A 22,960-nucleotide genomic window follows, 5' to 3' on the forward strand; every position below is an offset into this window, starting at 1 on the left:
AGAGCTGAAAACTGAAAGCTCCCTTCCTAGCCCTTCCTCGACACACCGTCTCTCCGCACAGCAATGGCCTCGGAGTTTCAAGAGCTCCCATGAAGACGTTTTGACAGTGCCGCAATACTGTACCTTGTACAATGAGAGCAATTGCTCTTTGATCCTCGCCTGCTTCATTTGATACCATACATTCATAGAGCGCAGTGTCATCTACGGTGGGAGAAATTATTACCAGTGACCCTGAAGACAGAAGCCTGCAGAAAGAGCAAGGGGTTAAACTCATTGCTGTGTTTGAGTAGAAATGCCACAGTCCCTAAAATTACTGAAATAAATACTATCCCAATGCTGACATTCAAAAGTGAAAGCAAACTGTAGCGACACTAAGCTGCAAAGCATTTCATACACCCACCTCCAAGTCATTTTCAATGGCCAGGTTCCTCAAACTGGGGTCTGCAGCTGTTCTTGAACTACAACTCCCATCATCCTTAGGTAGCAGGACCAGTGGTCAGGGATGATGGGAGTTGTAGTATCACAACAGCTGGGGACCCAAATTTGGGAAACCCTGGCCTAGGGGGCAGGCGTTACCACCAACTCCCACAGTAATTCAGATTCTGTTGAAAGATTTAGAGATGTGGTTCCCAAGGATTCATTTCAGATTGAGCTCCAGAATATTCACAGTCTTATGTCCAACTGATCTGGATTTGGCCCTTGCCAACTTCATGCCAATAACTTGGCCCTAGAACAGGAGCGAGGAACCTTTTTTGGCCCCATGGGCCAGCTCCTTATCAAGATCAGCCTAAAATCATATAATTGTAGAGTTGGAAGGGAACCGCAAGGGTCATCTAGTCTAACCCCCTACAATGACCAAGATACATCTGCAGGCTGGGGTTTGCCCATCCCTGCTGTAGGAAGTCATGATATAGGGAAGTGGGAATCGGGCCCAATTTGTGGGATGAAGATTGATCATGATCAATGCAAAAGAATGATGACTTGAGTGGCCTCTGGGAATCCTTTGATCTGCTCAGGTCCTTGGATTAGCTGAACAAAATAACACAACACGATAGCCAATAACAATGGCACTAAACACTATGTTAGACCAATACAAACAATCAGAAATTGCAACCAAAGTCTCTAAATCTTCTTCACCAGTCGCGGTAGAATAATTCAAAAGTTCAATATATACATAATCTGTCACCAAATGTTACCGGAACAAAGTTTCCGGATAACCAATCTGTTTCGTTCAATGCTTCATCAGCCAATCTTGATCAATTAGTGCTCATGTAATCAGTGATTACAGTATCACATGAGCACTGATCCAGAGCATATTTTCTACAGCATTTATATCTACTTACATGTAAGGGACGCGGGTGGCGCTGTGGGTTAAACCACAGAGCTTAGGACTTGCCAATCAGAACGTTGGCGGTTCAAATCCCTGCAACAGGGTGAGCTCCCGTTGCTCAGTCCCTGCTCCTGCCAACCTAGCAGTTCGGAAGCACGTCAAAGTGCAAGTAGATAAATAGGGACCACTCCGGCGGGAAGGTAAACGGCGTTTCCGTGCGCTGCTCTGGTTCGCCAGAAGCGGCTTAGTCATGCTGGCCACATGACCCGGAAGCTGTACGCCAGCTCCCTCGGCCAGTAAAGCGAGATTAGCACCGCAACCCCAGAGTCGGTCACGACTGGACCTAATGGTCAGGGATCCCTTTACCTTTTTACATGTAAGATTGGCTTGTTAAGAAATTGAACTGCATCCTTCTCGTATTAATTCTTACAAGTCTGGCTGATGAAGCATTGAACAAAACAGATTGGTTACGCGGAAACTCTGTTCCGGCGACATTTGGTGACAGATTATGTATATATTGAACTTTTGAATTATTCTACCATGAATGGTAAAGAAGGTTTAGAGACTTTGGTTGCAATTTCTGATCATTTGTATTAGTCTAATATAGTGTTTAGTGCCCCTGTTATTGGCCATCGTGTTGTGTTATTTTGTTCAGCTTGTCTATATTGCAACACAGGGGTTTGTTTATAGGTTCTTGGATTGGCTGCAAAGCAGACCTAAAAATAACCATTAGAACATAGATTGGAATCCAAAATTATTTTTGGCTTGGATTTTCAGAGGGGCTATCCTATACCTCCTAAAATACAGTAGTGCCCCGCAAGACGAATGCCTCACAAGATGGAAAACTCGCTAGACGAAAGGGGTTTCCATTTTTTGAGCTGCTTCACAAGACGAATTTCCCTATGGGCTTGCTTCGCAAGACGAAAACGTCTTGCAAGTTTGTTTCCTTTTTCTTAACACCATTAATACAGTTACGACTTGACTTTGAGGAGCAACTCATAGAACGCAGTGTACATAGTAGCCTTTTTTGAGGTTTTTAAAGACTTTGGTGATTTTTGGACTTTGGTGATTTTTGAAGCTTTTCCAAAACTTCTTTTGCAGCCATTTGGTAAGTTAAGCTTTTAAAACTTTTTAGGGGGGGTTGGATTTTGGGTTGGGGTGTTTGGAATTCAAGGACTTGGTGTTGGGGAGGGGTTTGCAAGAATCTGGAAGCTTCTGTGACCATTGGGCCACTCTGCTGTTTTTTTAAAAAAAAAATCTGGATTTGAATTTCTGTGTGCTGGGTGGCTGAGGGAACAGTTGGGGAGGGGTTTGCAAGAATCTGGAAGCTTGTGTTTTCCCCCCTGCATTTTTATGATTTTCTGTGACCATTGGGCCACTCTGCTGATTTTAAAAAAAATCTGGGTTTGAATTTTGAAATGCTCTTTACAGTATATGTGACTTTAAAGAGCACTTAATAAACTCTTGGCTTTGTTTTTTTGACCATAGGAACACATTAATTGATTTTCAATGCATTCCTATGGGATTTCGTGCTTCGCAAGACGAAAAATTCGCTAGACGAAAAAATTCATGGAACGAATTAATTTCGTCTTGCGAGGCACCACTGTATCCCAACAAATTCCTTTCCTGTCTTTCAGAAAAACAAACTTATAAAAAAGAGTCTAGGCTTCTCTTTATCTACCTAGGCATGAGTACCTTGCCTGGAATTTAGAGCCAGGCTCTTTGGCATCATGTGACGCGAAAGCATCCCCCAAATAATTCAGAAACCAGAAGCAGCCTGTGGTCTTTGCAGCTGCTATCTAACATTGCCGAGGTGTAATATGCACTTTCATAATGAAGTTTCTGAATGAAAGTTGCTGCAGGAATTCTACGCAATTTGACAAGGCAGTTTTTATTAAGCTGTCTAATAAGAGTAAGAGACACAAAGCACTGCCAAAGGCTGTGACCGGTTACTTCGAAATACCTTTTATGAAGGGTTTGTTGCAATTGTTTGGGTTGAGTCTAGGCAATTCTCAAATACAAGACAAATGGGAAAATATAAATTCCCCATTGCCAAAATCCATACTGAATGAGCACTTTTTGGTTTGCTCTCTACAAAGTGCAGTGTATGCACTAATGCAGGAGTCAGCAAACTTTTTCAGCAGGGGGCCGGTCCACTGTCCCTCAGACCTTGTGGGGGGCCGGACTATATTATTTGGGGGGGGGATGAACAAATTCCTATGCCCCACAAATAACCCAGAGATGCATTTTAATAAAAGCACACATTCTACTCATGTAGAAACACCAGGCAGGCCCCACAAATAACCCAGAGGTGCATTTTAAATAAAAGGACACATTCTACTCATGTAAAAACATGCTGATTCCCACACCGTTCGTGGGCTGGATTGAGAAGGCGATTGGGCCGGATCCGTCCCCCAGGCCTTAGTTTGCCTACCCATGCGCTAATGGCTCGACACAAACAACAGAGATAGCATATATGACCTGAATGTGTTCTGATTCTGATTCACATTAAGGAGGTGTCCGTTCTTCTTCCAGATTACTGCTGGCTTAGGGATCCCTGTGGTCTCACATGGCAGGGTGGTCTGAACATTCACAGTTACTGTAATGTTGCCAGGACCAGGAGCAACAGATGGAGGAACTAGTGGAGAAAAGCGCACACATCAATCTTTATCAAGGTACTGATAAGGAACAATCTGAATGCAGGGAATGTTCTGTCATGGAATTCTACTCAATATTGATCCAGAGCAGAACTCCAATGTATAGTTAGCAGAGCAAAAACTTAAACATGTTGCAGGATTCCCAAAAAATAGATCAGGGGCAATTGTATTTCATCCAGCAGAGCTTTACTGCCACTGAAGGCAAATGAGCATAATGGTCACATTATGGGATTGGCCCTGTCCATAAGAAATCCAGTTGCAGCAGACTTAACTTAAACTTACAATAACTTATAATAAAACTAAACCTTAACACTAAGTATACTTTATACAGAAAACCAGAGTGGGAAAGAAAGGAGATAATAAATAATAATAATAATAATAATAATAATAATAATAATAATAATAATGCATTTTATTTATACCCCGCCCACCCCAGCCAAGGCCGGGCTCAGGGTGGCTAACAAGCAATAATAAAAACAAGTTGAATGAATACAACTTAAAAGATAGAAAAAATTAAAACTCCGGCTCCTTCTGGCCCTACTTTTATAGTCAACATGACCTTGACAGAAAGAGATAACAGAGCCAGTTTAAACCAGCTGTACTCGGCTTCTCTGAAGGAATAACCCAAATAATAGGAACCTTCTGCTTGTTTCTTTCACACAGAGAAGCTTCCAGAACCCTTTTGAATTGATTAGAATAGGAAGGATCTCTACACATCAGATCAATACCTTTTGCACCAATAAATGCAAACTGACATGTTCATGATACAGATGACAGATTTTATCTGGAAGATGGCATTGGGAGAAACAGCAAACAAACACAAAGACCAGCAATCTCATTTATTCAGACAAAGGGAAATGAGACTGTTAACACATATACTCTTCTTTCGTATGCTTCTCTGTAGAAGCGCATAGTTACCATGGACGTGCAGGTCAATTCGCTTGCGCTCAGTGCCAGCCACATTAGTTGCCATACAAAGATAGCGCCCCGTGTCGGTAACATGTGCTGAATGTATATGAAGGGATCCGTTGTCTGACACAGAATATCTAAAACAAAACACAAAAGATTCAAAACACAGACACGCGCAACAATAATCTCCCCGTCCAGAGGATCTTTTTCTAATGGATGCTGAAAGGAGCGATTTGGAAGCTTCATGAGAAAGGGAGGCCCGTCTTTGAACCGAGTCCTTGCGTCAAGATGTAGTACGCTGAAATCAGATTACCGTATTTTTCGCTCTGTAAGACGCACTTTTCCCCTCCTAAAAAGTAAGGGGAAATGTGTGGGCGTCTTATGGAGCGAATGCAGGCTGTGCGGCTATCCCAGAAGCCAGAACAGCGAGAGCACTGTTCTAGCTGCTGGCTTAGCCGCGCGAAGCCTCCGCAGGGCAGCGGGGAGCCTTCACCCCACTGCCCTGCGGAGGCTTCATGCAGCTATCCCTGGCTTTTGTGGGAGGTGAGGGAAGGGACAGAGGGCAGCTCAGCCACACACAACCTCTTCCAGGCAGGGGGAGCCTTCCTCCTGCTGCCCGGGAGAGGCTTTGCGCGGCTATCCCAGAAGCCAGATCCCTCTTGCTGTTCTGGCTTCTGGGATTCAGAATATTTTTTTTCTTGTTTTCCTCCTCCAAAAACTAGGTGCGTCTTGTGGTCTGGTGCATCTTATAGCGCGAAACATACGGTCAGGCGGCAGAGGAACCAACCTCCACGGCAGGTTGCCAGGAACGGATAAGACAAGGAAAAGTCCTTACTAACTGCTTTTTATTCAATACAGCGGTGCCTCGCAAGACGAAAATAATTTGTTCCGCGAGTCTCTTCGTCTAGCGGTTTTTTCGTCTTGCGAAGCACGGCCATTAGCGGCTTAGCAGATTAGCACTATTAGCGGCTATTAGCGGCTTAGCAGCTTAGAAAAAGGGGGGAGGAAAAAAACTCGCAAGAACTCGCAAGACGTTTTTGTCTTGCAAAGCAAGCCCATAGGGAAATTCGTCTTGTGAAGCACCTCAAAAACCCTTTCGTCTAGCGAGTTTTTCGTCTTGCGAGGTATTTGTCTTGCGGGGCACCACTGTATTCACAGAGAGAGCCTTGGGAATGCAACCTTTAGGAATATTGGCGTTGCCCCGAGTGAGTCTCCACCCTCTCCCTCATGTGTCATCACTATGGGTGCTGAGAAGTGTCCTCTGCCTTTGAGCTCCTTGCTCTCCCACTTTCAATGCTCAGCGGGTTCTGAAAGAGGGGAGGTCTGGAATGCTTTCTAAAGACACTGTGTCTGTCAATTGTCGCCCCTCTGGTGATTCTTCTTCTTTCTCTCCCATTATTTCCCAGCTTCTCCCCTCATCTGCCTCTGAGCTGTGATTTCCCTCAAACCCCGTTGTAATTCTGAACTGCCTTTTTCTTCTCTGGAAGGTGAGGCTGGAGAGGCGGACTCTACCATTCCTCCTCTGCCCAGTCCCTGACATCTATTCTTATACTACAAAAAGTAAAGCCATTGAAGCCAATCACATAAATCAACCAACCTGCACTTGTAAATAAGGTAAAGGTAAAGGGACCCTTGACCATTAGGTCCAGTCGTGGCCGACTCTGGGGTTGCGACGGTCATCTCACTTTATTGGCTGAGGGAGCCGGCGTACAGCTTCCGGGCCATGTGGCCAGCATGACTAAGCCGCTTCTGGTGAACCAGAGCAGCGCACGGAAACACCGTTTACCTTCCTGCCAGAGCGGTACCTATTTATCTACTTGCACTTGGTGTGCTTTCGAACGGCTAGGTGGGCAGGAGCAGGGACCGAGCAACGGGAGCTCACCCCTTTGCAGGGATTCGAACCGCCAACCTTCTGATCGGCAAGCCCTAGGCTCTGTGGTTTAACCCACAGCACCACCTGTGTCCCTGCACTTGTAAATAAAAACACCTTATTAATTTTTTTTTTTAAATTGAGTCAAACAGGCCCCGGTTTATTTTTTAACAAATTAAAATAACAATGAGGTATATTTGACCATGGTTTTCCCAGTAGTGATGTATGGAAGTGAGAGCTGGACCATAAAGAAGGCAGATCACTGAAGAATTGATACTTTTGAATTATGGTGCTGGAGGAGACTCTTGAGAGTCCCATGGACTGCAAGAACAACAAACCTCTCCATTCTGAAGGAAATCAGCCCTGAGTGCTCACTGGAAGGACAGATCGTGAAGCTGAGGCTCCAATACTTTGGCCACCTCATGAGAAGACTCTCTGGAAAAGACCCTGATGCTGGGAAGGATGGAGGGCACTAGGAGAAGGGGACGACAGAGGACGAGATGGTTGGACAGTGTTCTCGAAGCTACAGACATGGGTCTGGCCAAACTGCGGGAGGCTGTAGAAGACAGGAGTGCCTGGCATGCTCCGGTCCATGGGGACACGACTAAACGGCTAAACAACAACAATATCTGACCATTAGTCCAAGGTAATCAAACTTTAATAAGGTTTAATAGCTCCTGCTTCTGCAACATGGTGACCTCCAGATTTGTGGAGTCCCAACACTCATCACTCCTGACCATTGGTCATAGAGCTGGATCCCTCTGCCCTATTGGATGGGGCAAAAGGTCCACCTAGGCCAGCAACCCTGTTTCCAACCATGGCTGCTAGCCAGATCCCTTTGGGGAGCTGGCAAGGAGGGAATGAATGGAACAACCACTCCCTACTTGTCACCAGCATGTGGAATTTAAAGCAAAGAATTTAAAGTCATAGAATTCTACCCAATATTAATCCAGAGCAGATCTCCGACGTACAGTTAGCAGAGTAAAAACTTAAACACGTTGCAGGATCCACCCCCCCCCCCCGCCCAAAATAGACCAGGGGCAATTAAAATTTCATTCAGGAGATCTTTACTGCTACTGAAGGCAAATGGTCACAAATCCAAAACATTCAGGATTGGCCCTGTCCCTAATAATAATAATAATAATAATTTATTATTTGTACCCCGCCCATCTGGCTGGGTTTCCCCAGCCACTCTGGGCGGCTTCCAACAAAGATGAAAGATACACTAAAATGTCACATATTAAACACTTCCCTGAACCAACCTAAGAAATCCAGTTGCAGCAGACTTAACTTCAACGTATAGTAACTTATAATAAGACTAAAACTTTACACTATATAAAGAATACCACACCAGAAGGAAGTGAGATACTTCTTCTGCCTCTTATAATAGTCAGCATGAGCTTGACAGTGGAGATAACAGAGACAATTAACTCAGCTTCTCTGAAGGAATAACCCAAACATCATGAACCTTCTGCTTATTTCTTTCACACACAGAAACTTCCAGAACCCTCTAGAATTAAGAAGAGGAGAAGAGTTTGGATTTGATATCCCGCCTTTCACTCCCTTTAAGGAGTCTCAAAGCGGCTAACATTCTCCTTTCCCTTCCTCCCCCACAACAAACACTCTGTGAGGTGAGTGGGGCTGAGAGAGTTCAGAGATGTGTGACTGGCCCAAGGTCACCCAGCAGGTCCATGTGGAGGAGCAGAGACGTGAACCCGGTTCCCCAGATTACGAGTCTACCGTTCTTAACCACTACACCACACTGGCTCCACCCTGGAAACAGGGTTGCTGTTCTAGGTGGACTCTTTGCCCCATCCAGTAGAATAAGAAAGATCTCTAGACATCAGATCAATACTTTCTGCGCCAAGAAATGCAAACTGACAGTTTCCACCCCAAAGAATCATGTTTATGGTAGTTTACCCCTCTCAGCGCTAGTTCCCAACACCTGGGAAGGGTGGTGCTTCAACACAGATTCTGTCTGCTCCTCCAACTCATCATTACCTTGCATTGTTTTCTGCAAAAAGGGTTCCATCCTTTCTCCATGAAACTCTTGGGGCTGGTATGCCTTCCGCAGCACACTCCAAGACAGCAGACATATTAATATTCACTGCCATGGTCTGAGGACCACCCTTGATTGTAGGAGCAACTGTATAAAAGGAGAATTCCAGGAAGTATTAGAAGAACTGCTTGCCTTCCATTAAACATGGGATTTTCTGCCTTCCCTGAACACATGGGGTTGGATGCAAAACCATCTTCTAAAACTCTGCTTCATTTAATAGAATTTGATATTAGGCCTATAGGTAAAGGGACCCCTGACCATTAGGTCCAGTCGTGTCCGAATCTGGGGTTGCGGCACTCATCTTATTGGCCGAGGGAGCCGGCATACAGCTTCCGGGTCATGTGGCCAGCATGACTAAGCCACTTCTGGCGAACCAGAGCAGAGCACGGAAACACCGTTTACCTTCCCGCCAGAGTGGTACCTATTTATCTACTTGCACTGGCATGCTTTCGAACTGCTAGGTTGGCAGGAGCAGGGACCGAGCAACGGGAGCTCACCCCGTCACGGGGATTCGAACCACCGACCTTCTGATCGGCAAGTCCTAGGCTCTGTGGTTTAACCCACAGCACCACCCGCGTCCCTTAGGGCTATATTGCATGGTTAATTTAACCCTACCTTCTATCCCTGGAGACAATCAGTGACTAAACTTAAGGGAAGGCAGAAGCAAATAGGGTACAGGTCAGGGAGCTTACTTACTTATTTATAAACATGTTTATATACCACTTTTTCATAAAAGAATATTACCAAAGGGAACCTCAATGGTATTTATGTATGTGACTACAGCAGCAAGGATTCTTTATGGACAGAAATGGTAGGAGAACACCCTTGAAGAATGGTTGATAAACCTTGGAATATGCAGAGATGGCAAAACTGACAGCAGTGATAAAATATACAAATTTAGAATCTTTTAAAAAGACTGGAAACTCTTTCTAGTCTCTATAAAAAGTTATTGAGTAAAAAAGTATTTGTTGGAAAAAAGAATAAAATATTATTACAAAAAATAAAATAAAAGAATATCAGAGTGGTTTACAACAACATAAAAACATAAAATCATAAAAAGTTAAAAGCAAACAGAAATTAAAAGCAAACATCAACAGACCATTTCTGGGGTGTACTCTTAATTGCCTGCATAGCCCTGGAAGAACAGGAGAGTTTTCAGATTGAAGTTCGTCTAAGAATAGTTTGTAAAGGTAAAGGTACCCCTGCCCGTACGGGCCAGTCTTGACAGACTCTAGGGTTGTGCGCTCATCTCACTCTATAGGCCGGGAGCCAGCGCTGTCCGCAGACACTTCCGGGTCACATGGCCAGCGTGACAAGCTGCATCTGGCGAGCCAGCACAGCACACAGAACGCCATTTACCTTCCCGCTGGTAAGCGGTCCCTATTTATCTACTTGCACCCAGAGGTGCTTTCGAACTGCTAGGTTGGCAGGCGCTGGGACCGAACGACGGGAGCGCACCCCGCCGCGGGGATTCGAACCGCCGATCATGCAATCGGCAAGTCCTAGGCGCTGAGGTTTTACCCACAGCGCCACCCGCGTCCCTTAGAATAGTTTGTAGCCTTTGTTTATTCTAAATTTTAAAATTGCAAAACGGCCTTGGGTTTCTCTGCAGAAAGGCCATATATAAATACAATAAATAAATTCATACAGGTAGTCCCTCACTTGTCATATAAAGCGATGGAGTCCAACGAAAACTCTGTCACTTTTCTTTCATTCAAGGAATAAAGGAACAATCTCAGAGTGACAAAACTGTATTGTGCATATATACCTGTTGCCATATGCATTTGTGGTCAAAAATGGCTGCTGTGTAAACATTATTTCCACCATGAAATAAAACGGTTACTGTGTCCCGATGCAACGTTTACTAATGTGCTTGGCATTCTCTCACGTTATCAACCATGCAAAGCTTGCGTAGGAATATGTTTCCTTTTCTTACCGTTTACGGCTAATATGAATTCTCTTGTAGTTTGGCCTGCGACATTACTTGCCACACAGGTGTAGCTTGCTTCATCACTTAGGTCAGCGTTATTGATCTGAAGGTATCTCCCACTAGACAAGATGCGCACCCGGGCCGTTGCCTGATAAGAGAATTTCCACAAGCTTAAGTTATTTTTTCCCCAAGGTACAGAATCAACAATGTACCTGCTCACAAGATGGGAAGCAATGGGGTGAGAATCTGGTGGTAATGGTGAGGAACAGCGCACAGGTATTTTTGTAGTCCACCCATAGCTGTCAACCATCCCTTATTTGGCAGGAAAGTCCCTTATCCCAGCGCCGTGTCCCGCTGCTGTCCCGGATTGATGATGTCCCTCAAATTTCCCGGGTTTCAAAGGAAGCAGCTCCTCTCCCTCCCTCCCTGCCAACCAGGGAGGAGGGAGGCTCCAACTGTGTTGCTTGGCTGTATTGCTCACCCAATAAGGAGTCTAAGAACAACTGGGGGGTGAAGCTTGCATGCCTTGTGCTGATCAAATCGGCCGTGTTGCCTGGGGACTCGCCTTTGCTCAGCGCTTCCCAGTGGAGAGGTGACGGTGGTTTTCCTTGCTGCATCCCCTTTGCCGGGTTGCTGCGCTGTGGGAACCACCGCTTGAGGCTTCGTTTGGCTGCTGGCTGGGCTTTCTGCCTTTGGCTGGGAGGGGCTCAGAAGTTGAACATAGCTGTGCTCTGAAAATCCCTTATTTTGGCTGCTGATCCCTTATTTTCGAGGCTGCTGGTCCCTTATTTTCAAATCTATAAGTTGACAGCTATGAGTCCGCCTTTCTTGCATTATGAAACTCAAGAGGACTTACATAAGATCCCAAAGGTCAGCCATCCAGGCACTGACGAGTGACGAGACCAAGGTTTGCTTAGATTCAGAAAGGTTGCATCGTCATATTCCCCCAACACCATGCCCTGGTTTCAGACTGGGGTGGGGTGGGAATGTAGATCATATGCTTCAGTTTGATGGGATCTCCATATGTTAAGCCCAATGCACATGGACTATTCATGCAAACTATGCACCATAAAATTGAGATGTACAAACTGTAGGGATCAGACCTACATGCACGAGGCTCCCTGTCTGTGGGTCCCCATGCAAACATAAATGATATACCTGAAGGAGCGTCTCCACCCCCATCGCTCGGCCCGGACACTGAGGTCCAGCTCCGAGGGCCTTCTGGTGGTTCCCTCCCTGCAAGAAGTGAGGTTACAGGGAACCAGGCAGAGGGCCTTCTCAGCAGTGGTGCCCACCCTGTGGAACGTCCTCCCGTCAGATGTCAAGGAAATAAACAACTATATGAGTTTTAGAAGACATCTGAAGGTAGAAGAAGAGTTTGGATTTGATATCCCGCTTTATCACTACCCGAAGGAATCTCAAAGCGGCTAACATTCTCCTTTCTCTTCCTCCCCCACAACAAACACTCTGTGAGGAGAGAGGGGCTGAGAGACTTCAGAGAAGTGTGACTAGCCCAAGGTCACCCAGCAGCTGCATGTGGAGGAGCGGGGACGCGAACCCGGTTCCCCAGATTACGAGTCTACCGCTCTTAACCGCTACACCACACTAGCCCTGTTTAGGAAAGTTTTTAATGTTTGATTCTATTTTTAATATTCTGTTGGGAGCTGCCCAGAGTGGCTGGGGAAACCCAGCCAGATGGGCAGGATGAAAATAAAATAATATAAAATATAAAATAAAATAATAAAATAATAAAATAAAATAATCTGCAACTGGGAAGCAGGAACACTCCTGGCTGGTTCAAACCTCAGTCACCACTATGCATGCAGTTTGAGCATCTGTGAAAGGTTTGGGGGCAGACTGAGAACAACAACTCTTAAGGGAAAAACACGTACCTGCATAATTTCCCCATTTTTGAGCCATGTGATTGTAGGAGGAGGCACTGCATCTGATTTGCACTCCAGTATAATCTGCCTGTTCTGCAGCACACTGAGATTCTGAGGATTGCTTGTGCCAGCAATATTAGGGGGAACTGTCAGAGAAAAATCATAGCAAATAATGGTAAATGAAAAATTAATTTACTTAGCAGGAAGTTGCCAAAAGTTTATGAACCTCTAGCTGCTATGAAATTTTGCATACCTCAAGGTAAGGTATGCTTCCTATAGGCAATTCTCAAAATGAAGGTCATGCTTTGTACAAGAGGCATATATTCTGTGGCTAACTTTGGTTGCCTATATAATAATATAATATATAATATAATAATAACTATGTTGGGTTTTAGCAATGTGTTATACATGTGGCTGCCTCTGAAAATGGTTTTGAAACTTCAGATAGTGTAGAATTCAGTGGCCAAATTGTTGACTGGGGTAGAACAGTCCAAACATAGAATACTAATTCTGACACAACTGCACGGGCTACCAATTAAGTTTCCAGGCTAATTCAAAATTCTAGTTTAGAGCTATATAGCCTGGTTCAGCTCAGGTTCATACCCCAAGGACTGATTCTCCCAGCATGAACCAATTCAGCCCATACAACTGTCACATGATGTTCGTGTAGAACAGCCTCAATTGATTGGCGAACCTCCCATACTGGTTACCTCTCCAGCATGTTCTCAACCAAGATAATTTGATCTGTATAATGGTTCCCTCTATAATTGTTTGCTCTAAAGCAACCTTCCCCAACCTTGTGCCCTCCAGATATTTTGGATTACAGTGGTATCTTGGTTACAGATAGGTAGCCGTGTTGGTCTGCCATAGTCAAAACAAAAAAAAATTCCTTCCAGTAGCACCTTAAAGACCAACTAAGTTAGTTCTTGGTATGAGCTTTCGTGTGCATGCACACTTCTTCAGATAACCCAAGTGGTATCTTGGGTTACAAACACTTCAGGTTACAGACTCCGCTAACTCAGAAGTAGTACCTCGGGTTAAGAACTTTACCTCAGGATGAGAACAGTAAATCGCACGGTAGCGGTGCCGTGGCATTGGGAGGCCCCATTAGCTAAAGTGGTACCTCAGGTTAAGAACAGTTTCAGCTTAAGAACGGACCTCCGGAACGAATTAAGTTCTTAACCAGAGGTACCACTGTACATTTCCCATCATCTCCCACCCCTGACCATTGGTCATGCTAGCTGGGGCTGATGGGTATTGTATTTCAGAGATGAGTGGCAGGCAACCATGTTGAGGAAGGCGGGTCTAAAGGCCTTGTGATCCTGTGTCAGCAGACCCCGTAATGCATATGCAGCCAAACCCCACCACACATACATTGGGCATAGTCTATTCAAACTCATAACCAAACCACCACCACCACCAAGGATACTTCAGGCAGGTTGAGAAAGAAAGGACTTCTGAAAAACACAGACACTTTGGATATTTGCATGGTGGTCACCTAAACAGAGCTCTAGAGTGCAATCTATGGGCCAAACCAATGTGAATTTGATATTTGTGCACTGTGGAGCATTCCTAACCTTCACAAGCTGTGTTGGCACATTTTCTATTGGATGATCTTTGTTACTGAATACAGGCAAGTTAGGCTATTTTATTGCTCTCTTCTGAAGAGGCAGAAATCAGTTTCAGTAGAAAGCAAGAAATCCCAGTTGGAAGTGGTATTCTGTGTTCTTCTGCCTTTTCCAGGGCTGTTATGTTTCACAATATCTAGCCTTAGAAACAGGTGGGTAAAAACTGAGCAATGCAATAGAAGCATTTAGAGATTTCTCCCCCACTACTGTACTCTTTCTCTTCAGTTAATCTTACCATGTACTCTTACTAAAAATTCTTTGTCATCGTCTCCTGCAGGGCTTGAAGCCAAACATGTGTATCTTCCAGTGTCTTCAACCTGCAGGAACACCCAGACAGGCTCAGTTAGGGATAAAATTCAAATTAAAGGCAAATAATGGCAGTAGTTGGAAAACCATTTTGGCTACATTACCCATTAATCAGTGCTGCACCAATACAATTGCATGGATGGAAGAAGAAAGAGTGTGTGTCTACCTTTATATGTGGCAGAAAGGGAAGGAGGGAGAAGACAAGCAGAACTGACAACAAACAAAATGTCAGAATGCTGTAAGGAAGATAAACTGGAAGATTAAAAGGATTCTGGACACTCTTCCTGGATTTCAGTGAGATTTCAAACATTTGACTGAATTGCATTTGAGATGATTTGAGACTCATTGATATTGAACAAGAAAATAATGGAAGGGGGGGGAGAGAACAGATTGGCCACAACTGAATGGTTGTATTACAGTTACCTGGGCACTAGATATCCGAAGGACCTCTCCCCCTCTCAGGATACGAATATCATCAGTCTGGGGCACTGGGCGCCCATCCTTCATCCATGTGATTTTGGGGATAGGAATGCCATCGGAAATACAGAAGAGCTCCAGTGGTTTGTTTACTACTATAGAAATTTCTTCAGGATGACCTGATCCATTAATTTGAGGTGGCTCTGCGGAAGAATAAACTTTCATTATTTTACTCAAAAGGAATGTATCCAAACGTTAATGGAGCAGTCTGGGAAGAAGACGTGAAGAAGCAATTCTGACACTGTAGTTGTATGAATCACTCCTAAGACTGGACCTAAGACTGGCAAGCCCAAATTGCAATTTGTTCCGATTCAGCGTTAAAGAGCATGCAAAGTGGTGGGGCAAAAAAAGAGAGTGCATGAACACAGAGCTTTAAAGTGTGGATCCTGTACAGTCATACCTCGGTTTTCGAATGGCTCCGTTTTCGAACATTTTGGCTCCCGAATGACGAAAACCCAGAAGTAAATGCTCCGGTTTTCGAACTTTTTTCGGAACCTGTATGTTTAACGCAGCTTCCTTTCTTTTCCCAAATACTTTTTATTGCTTTTTTGTAACAACAACAAATAAAATACACTCTTACATTCAAAAATTTGTTATGTTCTTATTTACCCTGTGCCTTATTGCGCCCAGACTTCCTTCCATCCCTTCAACGGTTTTCATGTCTCAAATCTTTTCTTACAGTTTCTTATTTACACTCCATCCACATCACAAGATTTACATTAATCCTGCTACAGTTTTTAAATTCTTACAATTACTCCGTATATATTCAACAAATTTACTCCAATCCTTTTTGAACGTTGCTTCTTTTTGGTTCCGAATCTTATAAGTCAATTTCGCCAATTCTATATATTCAAACATTTTTGTCTGCCACTCGGTTAAAGTTGGGATTTCTTGGGATTTCCATTTCTGAGCCACTAAGATTCTAGTGGCGGTTGTTGCGTACATTGATAGTTTGTAATCTTCCTTTTTTAATTCATCCCCTGTTATCCCTAGCAAAAATGCTTCTAGTTTCTATGGGAAAGTGTATTTAAATAGTTTTTTTCATTTTGTTATCTCATTTCTGACGCAGCTTCTGCTTGAGTGCAAGAAGCTCTGGCAACCAGTTGGAAGCCGTGCCTTGGTTATTGTCAGGGAACTGCCATCGGAGCTAGAGGCGGAGGCAAGGCTCCAAAGCGATGCTGGAGAAGGGCCCAGCAGGGAGAGAGGCAGCTCATCGGCTGGGGAAGGAAATCAGCATAACACCAGGGGTGAAGGGGGGCAGATGGGGGAATCGAAGAGAAGGCTCCAGGACTCCTTGCCGGAGACCAGCGGGGAGAGCACGGGTCCTCCGCTGCCCACACCCACCCTGCGCAGAAGACTTCCGCGCAGGGAGAGTAGGCGGAGACTGGGCGTCAAATAACTTCTTTGCTGGAAGAGGTTCAAGAAACGCCCACTGACGGATTCTGCTAGCGACTGAAACAGCCACGAAGTGAAGGGCTGTCCAGACAGAAAAGGTTTAACCAGGAGTGGCGGCAACTTACGCACGAGCAACCCCTAGAACCATTACAGTTATCAAACATTTCAGAAGTCACATGGTTTTCTGGAATGGATTACGTTTCGCAATTGAGGTTTGACTGTACCTAGAAAGCACAGAGCTAAAGCTAAGTGTAGGTGAGCTCCATATCAGCCATATTTGAAGATGATGGAAGTTCCACAATCAGCCTGCTTGAGAATGCTCTATCCTTCTTGCCACATACCAATGCCAGGTAAGTGTGGAACGGTCAAGAGTATCTCTCCCTGGCTCTAAACATACAGGAAGCCTATATGGGAGAAAGTGCTCAGAAAAATATCTAGGTCCCATGCTGTATAGGGTCTACCTAAGTAACTTGACCTTTGCTTTGGCTGCAGCTAGTGCAGTTCTTTCAAAATAGGTGCAACATGTTCTCAGTAGTCTCTCCCCCAAAACAGCCTAGCTACAGCATTTTGTACCAACAACACCCCCAGTGCTCTGCAGCTCAGCAATACAGCCTTGAGGTTATTAAGTCAGTAAAAGGTAAAGGACCCCTTGACGGTTAAGTCCAGTCAAAGGCGACTATGGAGTTGTGGCACTCATCTCGCTTTCAGGCTGAGAGAGCCGGCGTTTGTTCACAGACATCTTTCCGGGTCATGAGGCCAGCAGGACTGAACCACTTCTGGTGCAACGGGACACCGTGATGGAAACCAGAGCCCATGGAAATGCCGTTTACCTTCCCACTGCAGCGATACCTATTTATCTACTTGCACTGGCCTACTTTCGAACTGCTAGGTTGGCAGGAGCTGAGACAGAGCAGCGGGAGCTCAGTCTGTCACGGGGATTCGAACCGCCAATCGACAAGCCCAAGAGGCTCAGTGGTTGAGACCACAGTGCCACCCATGTCCCAGCCACACCCATACCCCCCTCCCAGTAGTGGCTAGCTGATAGCTGTGATAAGCCTTCTGGGTCCAATCAGTGTTTTGTAGGTTTGGGTTGTTGTTTTTAGAATAGCACACTAGAACCTCTTCAGTTCACTTCAGTGGGATGCGGGTGGTGCTGTGGGTTAAACCACAGAGCCTAGGACTTGCCTATCAGAAGGTTGGCGGTTCGAATCCCTGTGACAGGGTGAGCTCCTGTTGCTTGGTCCCTGCTCCTGCCAACCTAGCAGTTCGAAAACACGTCAAAGTGCAAGTAGATAAATAGGTACTGCTCCGGAGAGAAGGTAAACGGCGTTTCCATGCACTGCTCTGGTTCACCAGAAGCGGCTTAGTCATGCTGGCCACATGACCCAGAAGCTGTATGCCGGCTCCCTCAGCCAATAAAGCGAGATGAGCGCCGCAACCGTAAGAGTCGGCCACGACTGGACCTAATGGTCAGGGGTCCCTTTACCTTTACCTCTTCAGTTCAGTCCCCAAGTCTCCCTGGTCTGACTGAATTACAAAAAAAATAATGTTAAGAATCCTTACCCAGCACTTTGAGAGTGAAATGCTTCTTGGCTTCCCCAGCTTCATTAGATGCTATACAGGTGTATCTGGCTGTGTCATCAGTCTCGGACTTCGCTATGTGAAGACCCATTCCTTGGTTTTCCAGAGACACATGGAAACCGAAGTTTAAAGGCTGGCCGTCTTTAAGCCACGACATATTAGGGGTTGGTGTTCCATCAGCCGAACACACCAAAGAGACTGGGTTCCCTTTTACAACCGTTACTTCTTCTGTTCCTCCACCACTGTCTATGCTTGGTGATACTGCAGTGAGAAAACACAATGGTTCCAAGTACAGTGGTACCTCGGGTTACATACACTTCAGGTTACATACGCTTCATGTTACAGACTCCCCTACCCACAAATAGTGCTTCAGGTGAAGAACTTTGCTTCAGGATAAGAACAGAAATCATGCTCCGGCGGCGCGACAGCAGCAGGAGGCCCCATAGGCTAAAGTGGTGCTTCAGGTTAAGAACAGTTTCAGGTTAAGAACAGACCTCCATAATGAATTAAGTACTTAACCCGAGGTACCACTGTATGGCATTCACTGAATATATATATGCATATATTTCAAGACAAAACTTTTAGTCAACTAAACTGTATTTTTTTGGCATGGATCCTAAGAGCCACCAGTGGAAGAGTTGGGTGACTTTTCTGCCCCCTGCTCCCCCAGCACTCCCTTTCAAAGCCTCTCTCAAAGGTAAGGGGACCCTTCTGAATGGGGTGGGCTCTGGTGTGAGGAGCTGAGGGGGCAGATTACCCGAGGGAGGGAGTCCATTAAAGGTATCTGGCCCAAGGGTCCCTCAAAATCTGGAGCAGCCGTGTCAACACAGCATGGGTCACCACAATAGCAATGTGGACAAATGATCTGCAGAACACGAGGAACAGACGGAAATGAAAATGCCAACAAAAGAAGTGTGTTCACAAGACACATGAGAGCTGCTTTTCAACATGAAAACCATGTTTAACAAGGCACCGTAATTTTCGCTCTATAGGACGCACCCGACCATAGGATGCACCTTGTTTTAGAGGGGGAGAACAAGAAAAAAAAATTTCTTCCCCTCTCTGCTCAGCGCCCCTTCAGCGAAGTGGCAGGAGAAATGGAGCCCCTCCTTTGCTGAAGGGGCGCTGCGCAGAGAGGGAAAGCTATGCAGCACCTCTCCAGCGAAGCGAAGCCAGGAGAGCAAGAGGAATCAGTGCGCACCAACCCCTTTAGCTCTCCAGGCTTCAGTGAAGGCAACCCAAAGCCTCCGGAGCGCAGCAGGAGTCCCGCTGTGCTCCGGAGGCTTCAGGTTCCTTTTGCTGAAGCCAGGAGAGTCTTGCTCTCAGGAGCCTGCATTTGCTCCATAAGACGCACACACATTTCCCCTTAATTTTTGGAGGGGGAGAAAGTGTGTCTTATAGAGCAAAAAATACGGTACACGGTCCCCGCTCAGCGCTAAAGTATTCAGCAAATTGTTCTGAAGGGCCAACAGGAAGAAAAGATACTGAACAGGAAGAATATGCTGAAAGAGGCAACTGCTTTTAAACTTTATGTTTGTAACATGATTACTGAAATGTAATAGGAAAAGCCCTTCAATTTAAAATTATACTAAAATATTATGTGGGAGGAGGGAGGGGATGAAAATAGCACGCCTCCTTAGCATGTCTGCTTCTTCATCTCTTTCCTCCAGAGACCCTGAGAAGGGGACTGAAATTTTACGTGAAACCCTTAGACATTAAAGCTTGAAACCTATAAAGAAAACAAGAGGTTGTGAGACGGAAGACAGTATAGAGGTTGTGAGGCACTTTGGGGTGCAATTGACTCAGGTCCAGAACAGAAATGTTAAGTACCGTATTTTTCGCTCTATAGGACACACTTTTCCCCCTCCAAAAATTAAGGGGAAATGTGTGTGCGTCCTATGGAGCGCATGCAGGCTCCTTGGCTTCAGCGATAGCAACACGAAGCCTCCGAAGCGCAGAGGGAGCGCTCCCTCCGTGCTCCAGAGGCTTCGCGTTGCTTTCGCTGAAGCCTGGAGAGCGAGAGGGGTCGGTGCGCACTGACCCCTCTCGCTCTCCAGGCTTCAGGGATAGCCGCCTGAAGCCTTTAGAGCACAGCGGGAACTCGCGCTGCGCTCCAAAGGCTTTGGGTTCCTTTTGCTGAAGCTGAGAGAGCAAGTCTCTCCTGGCTTCAGCAGAGAGGGAGAGCTGCGCAGCGCCCCTTCAGCGAAGCGGGAGGAGAAATGGAAGGGGCTCCGTTTCTCCTGCTGCTTTGCTGAAGGGGCGCTGAGCAGAGAGAGGGATAATTTTTCCCCCCTGTTCTACTCCTCCTATGGTCCAGTGCGTCCTATGGTCCGGTGATTCCTATAGAGCAAAAAATACGGTAGTACACATGTACATAGGACTTGAAATTCATGGGGAAGTTTACAATTTACCTTTGCAATAGAGAATGAGGCTTACCATAAACTTGAAGGCTATGGTGCTTGTTGTCCACACCAGCTCTGTTGGAGGCGACACATGTGTACATGCCAACATCAGGTATCTGTGCTCTTACAATTCTGGAAGGGACACAACCAAAGTCATTTTTCAAATGGTCACAATATGAAACACTTTATTCTGTCTGTTGGACAACACAGTTTCAAATTAGTGGATTGCAGGGAAATTATGAATGTGTGATGCATTTGTTGTTTGGGAAAGGCCTGTTGTAGACTTTTAATGGCTTCTTCGTGGATAATGAGTCTCAGGAAAGTGTAGAACAGTCTTCCTCAACCTCGGCCCTCCAGATGTTTTTGGCCTACAACTCCCATGATCCCTAGCTAGCAGGATCAGTGGTCAGGGATGATGGGAATTGTAGTCTCAAAACATCTGGCGGGCCGAGGTTGAGGAAGCCTGGTGAAGAACATGCATTTATTTAATGGAAAAGCGATGGAATTCTCTCCTACCATCTACTTTCATGCTTTTCTAGTGCCTGGTGAATACCTTTTTTTTTAAAAAAAGCACCAAAGTCCCAGCACCTTTTAATTCTGTTAAAACCATTGTAATGTTTTGTTTTATTCTGCTGCTTCATTCTTCTACAGCTATTGTTTTAATTTTGTATTTATTTCTGCTTCTCTGTCATTCTAGAAAGATTTGCATGAAAGAATGGCATACACACACACACACACACACACACACACACGTACATATAGATAGATAAAAAGGTAAAGGTAAAGGTACCCCTGCCCGTACGGGCCAGTCTTGACAGACTCTGGGGTTGTGCGCCCATCTCACTTAAGAGGCCAGGGGCCAGCGCTGTCCGGAGACACTTCCGGGTCACGTGGCCAGCGTGACATCGCTGCTCTGGCGAGCCAGAGCTGCACACGGAAACGCCGTTTACCTTCCCGCTGGTAAGCGGTCCCTATTTATCTACTTGCACCCGGAGGTGCTTTCGAACTGCTAGGTTGGCAGGCGCTGGGACCGAGCAGCGGGAGCGCACCCCGCAGCAGGGATTCGAACCGCCGACCTTTCGATCAGCAAGTCCTAGGCGCTGAGGCTTTAACCCACAGCGCCACCTGTGTCCCTATATAGATAGATAGAGAAATAGAAATATAGAAAAAGAAATAGAAATAGATATATAGATATACAGGCTCTAAACCACATGAATCAGCCTCTGAAAACTTCTTCCTACAACATATTTCAATTTCTAAGATTGGTTGAACATGGCCCTTTCACAATAGCATTCAGATACCCTTTTTGAATTACAATGAGATGTAGAAATTCTCCATAGTTGCCCCCATAGTTGTCAGTATATCTCAGGATAGGTTGGGTCTCCCAAAGGTTCTTTGCCATTACGAAGGAGTCTGGAGAGAAACTGGCTATGTTTGACAAAACCTACTTGAGAGCCAGTTAAGCACTAAATTCACTCCTTACGCTCACCCTGGGAGTTTTCCAGGACTTCTAAAATAGATACCAGGAGGAAGAACTGAAGGAATAACATGTAGTTCCATCACTGAACTAAATAGGTTTGATGCTGGCCGGTCATCTAGATCAGGGGTCAGCAAACCTTTTCAGCAGGGGGCCGGTCCACTGTCCCTCAGACGTTGTGGGGGGCCAGACTATATTTTTTGGGGGAAATGAAGAAATTCCTATGCCCCACAAATGACCCAGAGATGCATTTTAAATAAAAGCACACATTCTACTCATGTAAAAACACCAGGTAGGCCCCACAAATAACCCAGGCATGCATTTTAAATAAAAGGACACATTCTGCTCATGTAAAAACACACTGATTCACAGACCGTCCGCGGGCCGGCTCCGGCTCCTGGGCCTTAGTTTGCCTACCCATGATCTGGATTGAATGAAATGCAGAAAGCAAGTGCCACAAAATAACAATTGTATTGATTTAACTTTCAGCTGCCTACTTTTATGTAAGATCTTCTTACATAAAATGTGCAAGAGTGGACTGAAAGAACTGGTACCTTACCTGAGAATCTGTCCGGCTGAAAGCAACCTGATGTGTGCGGAGATAGAGAGAGGCAGCCCGTTCTTCAGCCAATTGATCTGCGGTGGTGGAGTTCCCACAGCCTGGCATTCAATGTTTATTGAAGTCTCCAGCAGCACAGTTAGAGCCTCGGGTTCATCTTTATTGTTAATTATAGTGGGTGGAACTAAATTTTGTAACCAAATGCAGCAAAAACAAACAAACAACTTATTTTTTTCACCTTGCCTCTAACAACTTTTATACTCAAATTAAAACAGTACAGAGTAATATCAGTATAACTATGAAACTATCTTTTTAAAAAAGGATTATAGAAAAAAAAGCCATTTAGTGACAGGAGCAACATAGAAAACAGCTTTAAAATGGGGTCATGTGGGACTTCTGTTAAAAGCTTATACAGATCTTGGGCACCACATCTGAAATTGGGTACCTCTGGTGAAGGGAAGAGGATGGAGGCTTCAGAATATGAACAGAGGTACAGT

General features: G+C 45.3%; 1 protein-coding gene across 4 annotated transcripts in view; it reads right to left on the reverse strand.

The window, feature by feature from the left end:
- Nucleotides 1–22,960, reverse strand: part of HMCN1 (hemicentin 1) — a 301,360-nt gene that overhangs the window by 48,880 nt on the left and 229,520 nt on the right. For all 4 annotated transcript variants that reach the window (XR_014169289.1, XM_081914788.1, XM_081914789.1 and 1 more), the window contains 11 exons: nucleotides 22,464–22,647; nucleotides 20,462–20,559; nucleotides 18,008–18,286; nucleotides 14,996–15,192; nucleotides 14,502–14,583; nucleotides 12,648–12,784; nucleotides 10,762–10,903; nucleotides 8,768–8,912; nucleotides 4,906–5,033; nucleotides 3,812–3,968; nucleotides 124–245 (listed from right to left, as the gene is read on the reverse strand). Coding sequence is in view for 3 of the 4 variants with exons in the window: in XM_081914788.1 (XP_081770914.1) it covers nucleotides 124–245; nucleotides 3,812–3,968; nucleotides 4,906–5,033; nucleotides 8,768–8,912; nucleotides 10,762–10,903; nucleotides 12,648–12,784; nucleotides 14,502–14,583; nucleotides 14,996–15,192; nucleotides 18,008–18,286; nucleotides 20,462–20,559; nucleotides 22,464–22,647 (1,671 nt within the window). In the remaining variant the exon portion in view is untranslated. The remainder of the gene's footprint in view (nucleotides 1–123; nucleotides 246–3,811; nucleotides 3,969–4,905; nucleotides 5,034–8,767; nucleotides 8,913–10,761; nucleotides 10,904–12,647; nucleotides 12,785–14,501; nucleotides 14,584–14,995; nucleotides 15,193–18,007; nucleotides 18,287–20,461; nucleotides 20,560–22,463; nucleotides 22,648–22,960) is intronic.

This window comes from Podarcis melisellensis (assembly GCF_964234715.1).
Source record: "Podarcis melisellensis genome assembly, chromosome: 6".
NCBI lineage: Eukaryota > Metazoa > Chordata > Lepidosauria > Squamata > Lacertidae > Podarcis > Podarcis melisellensis.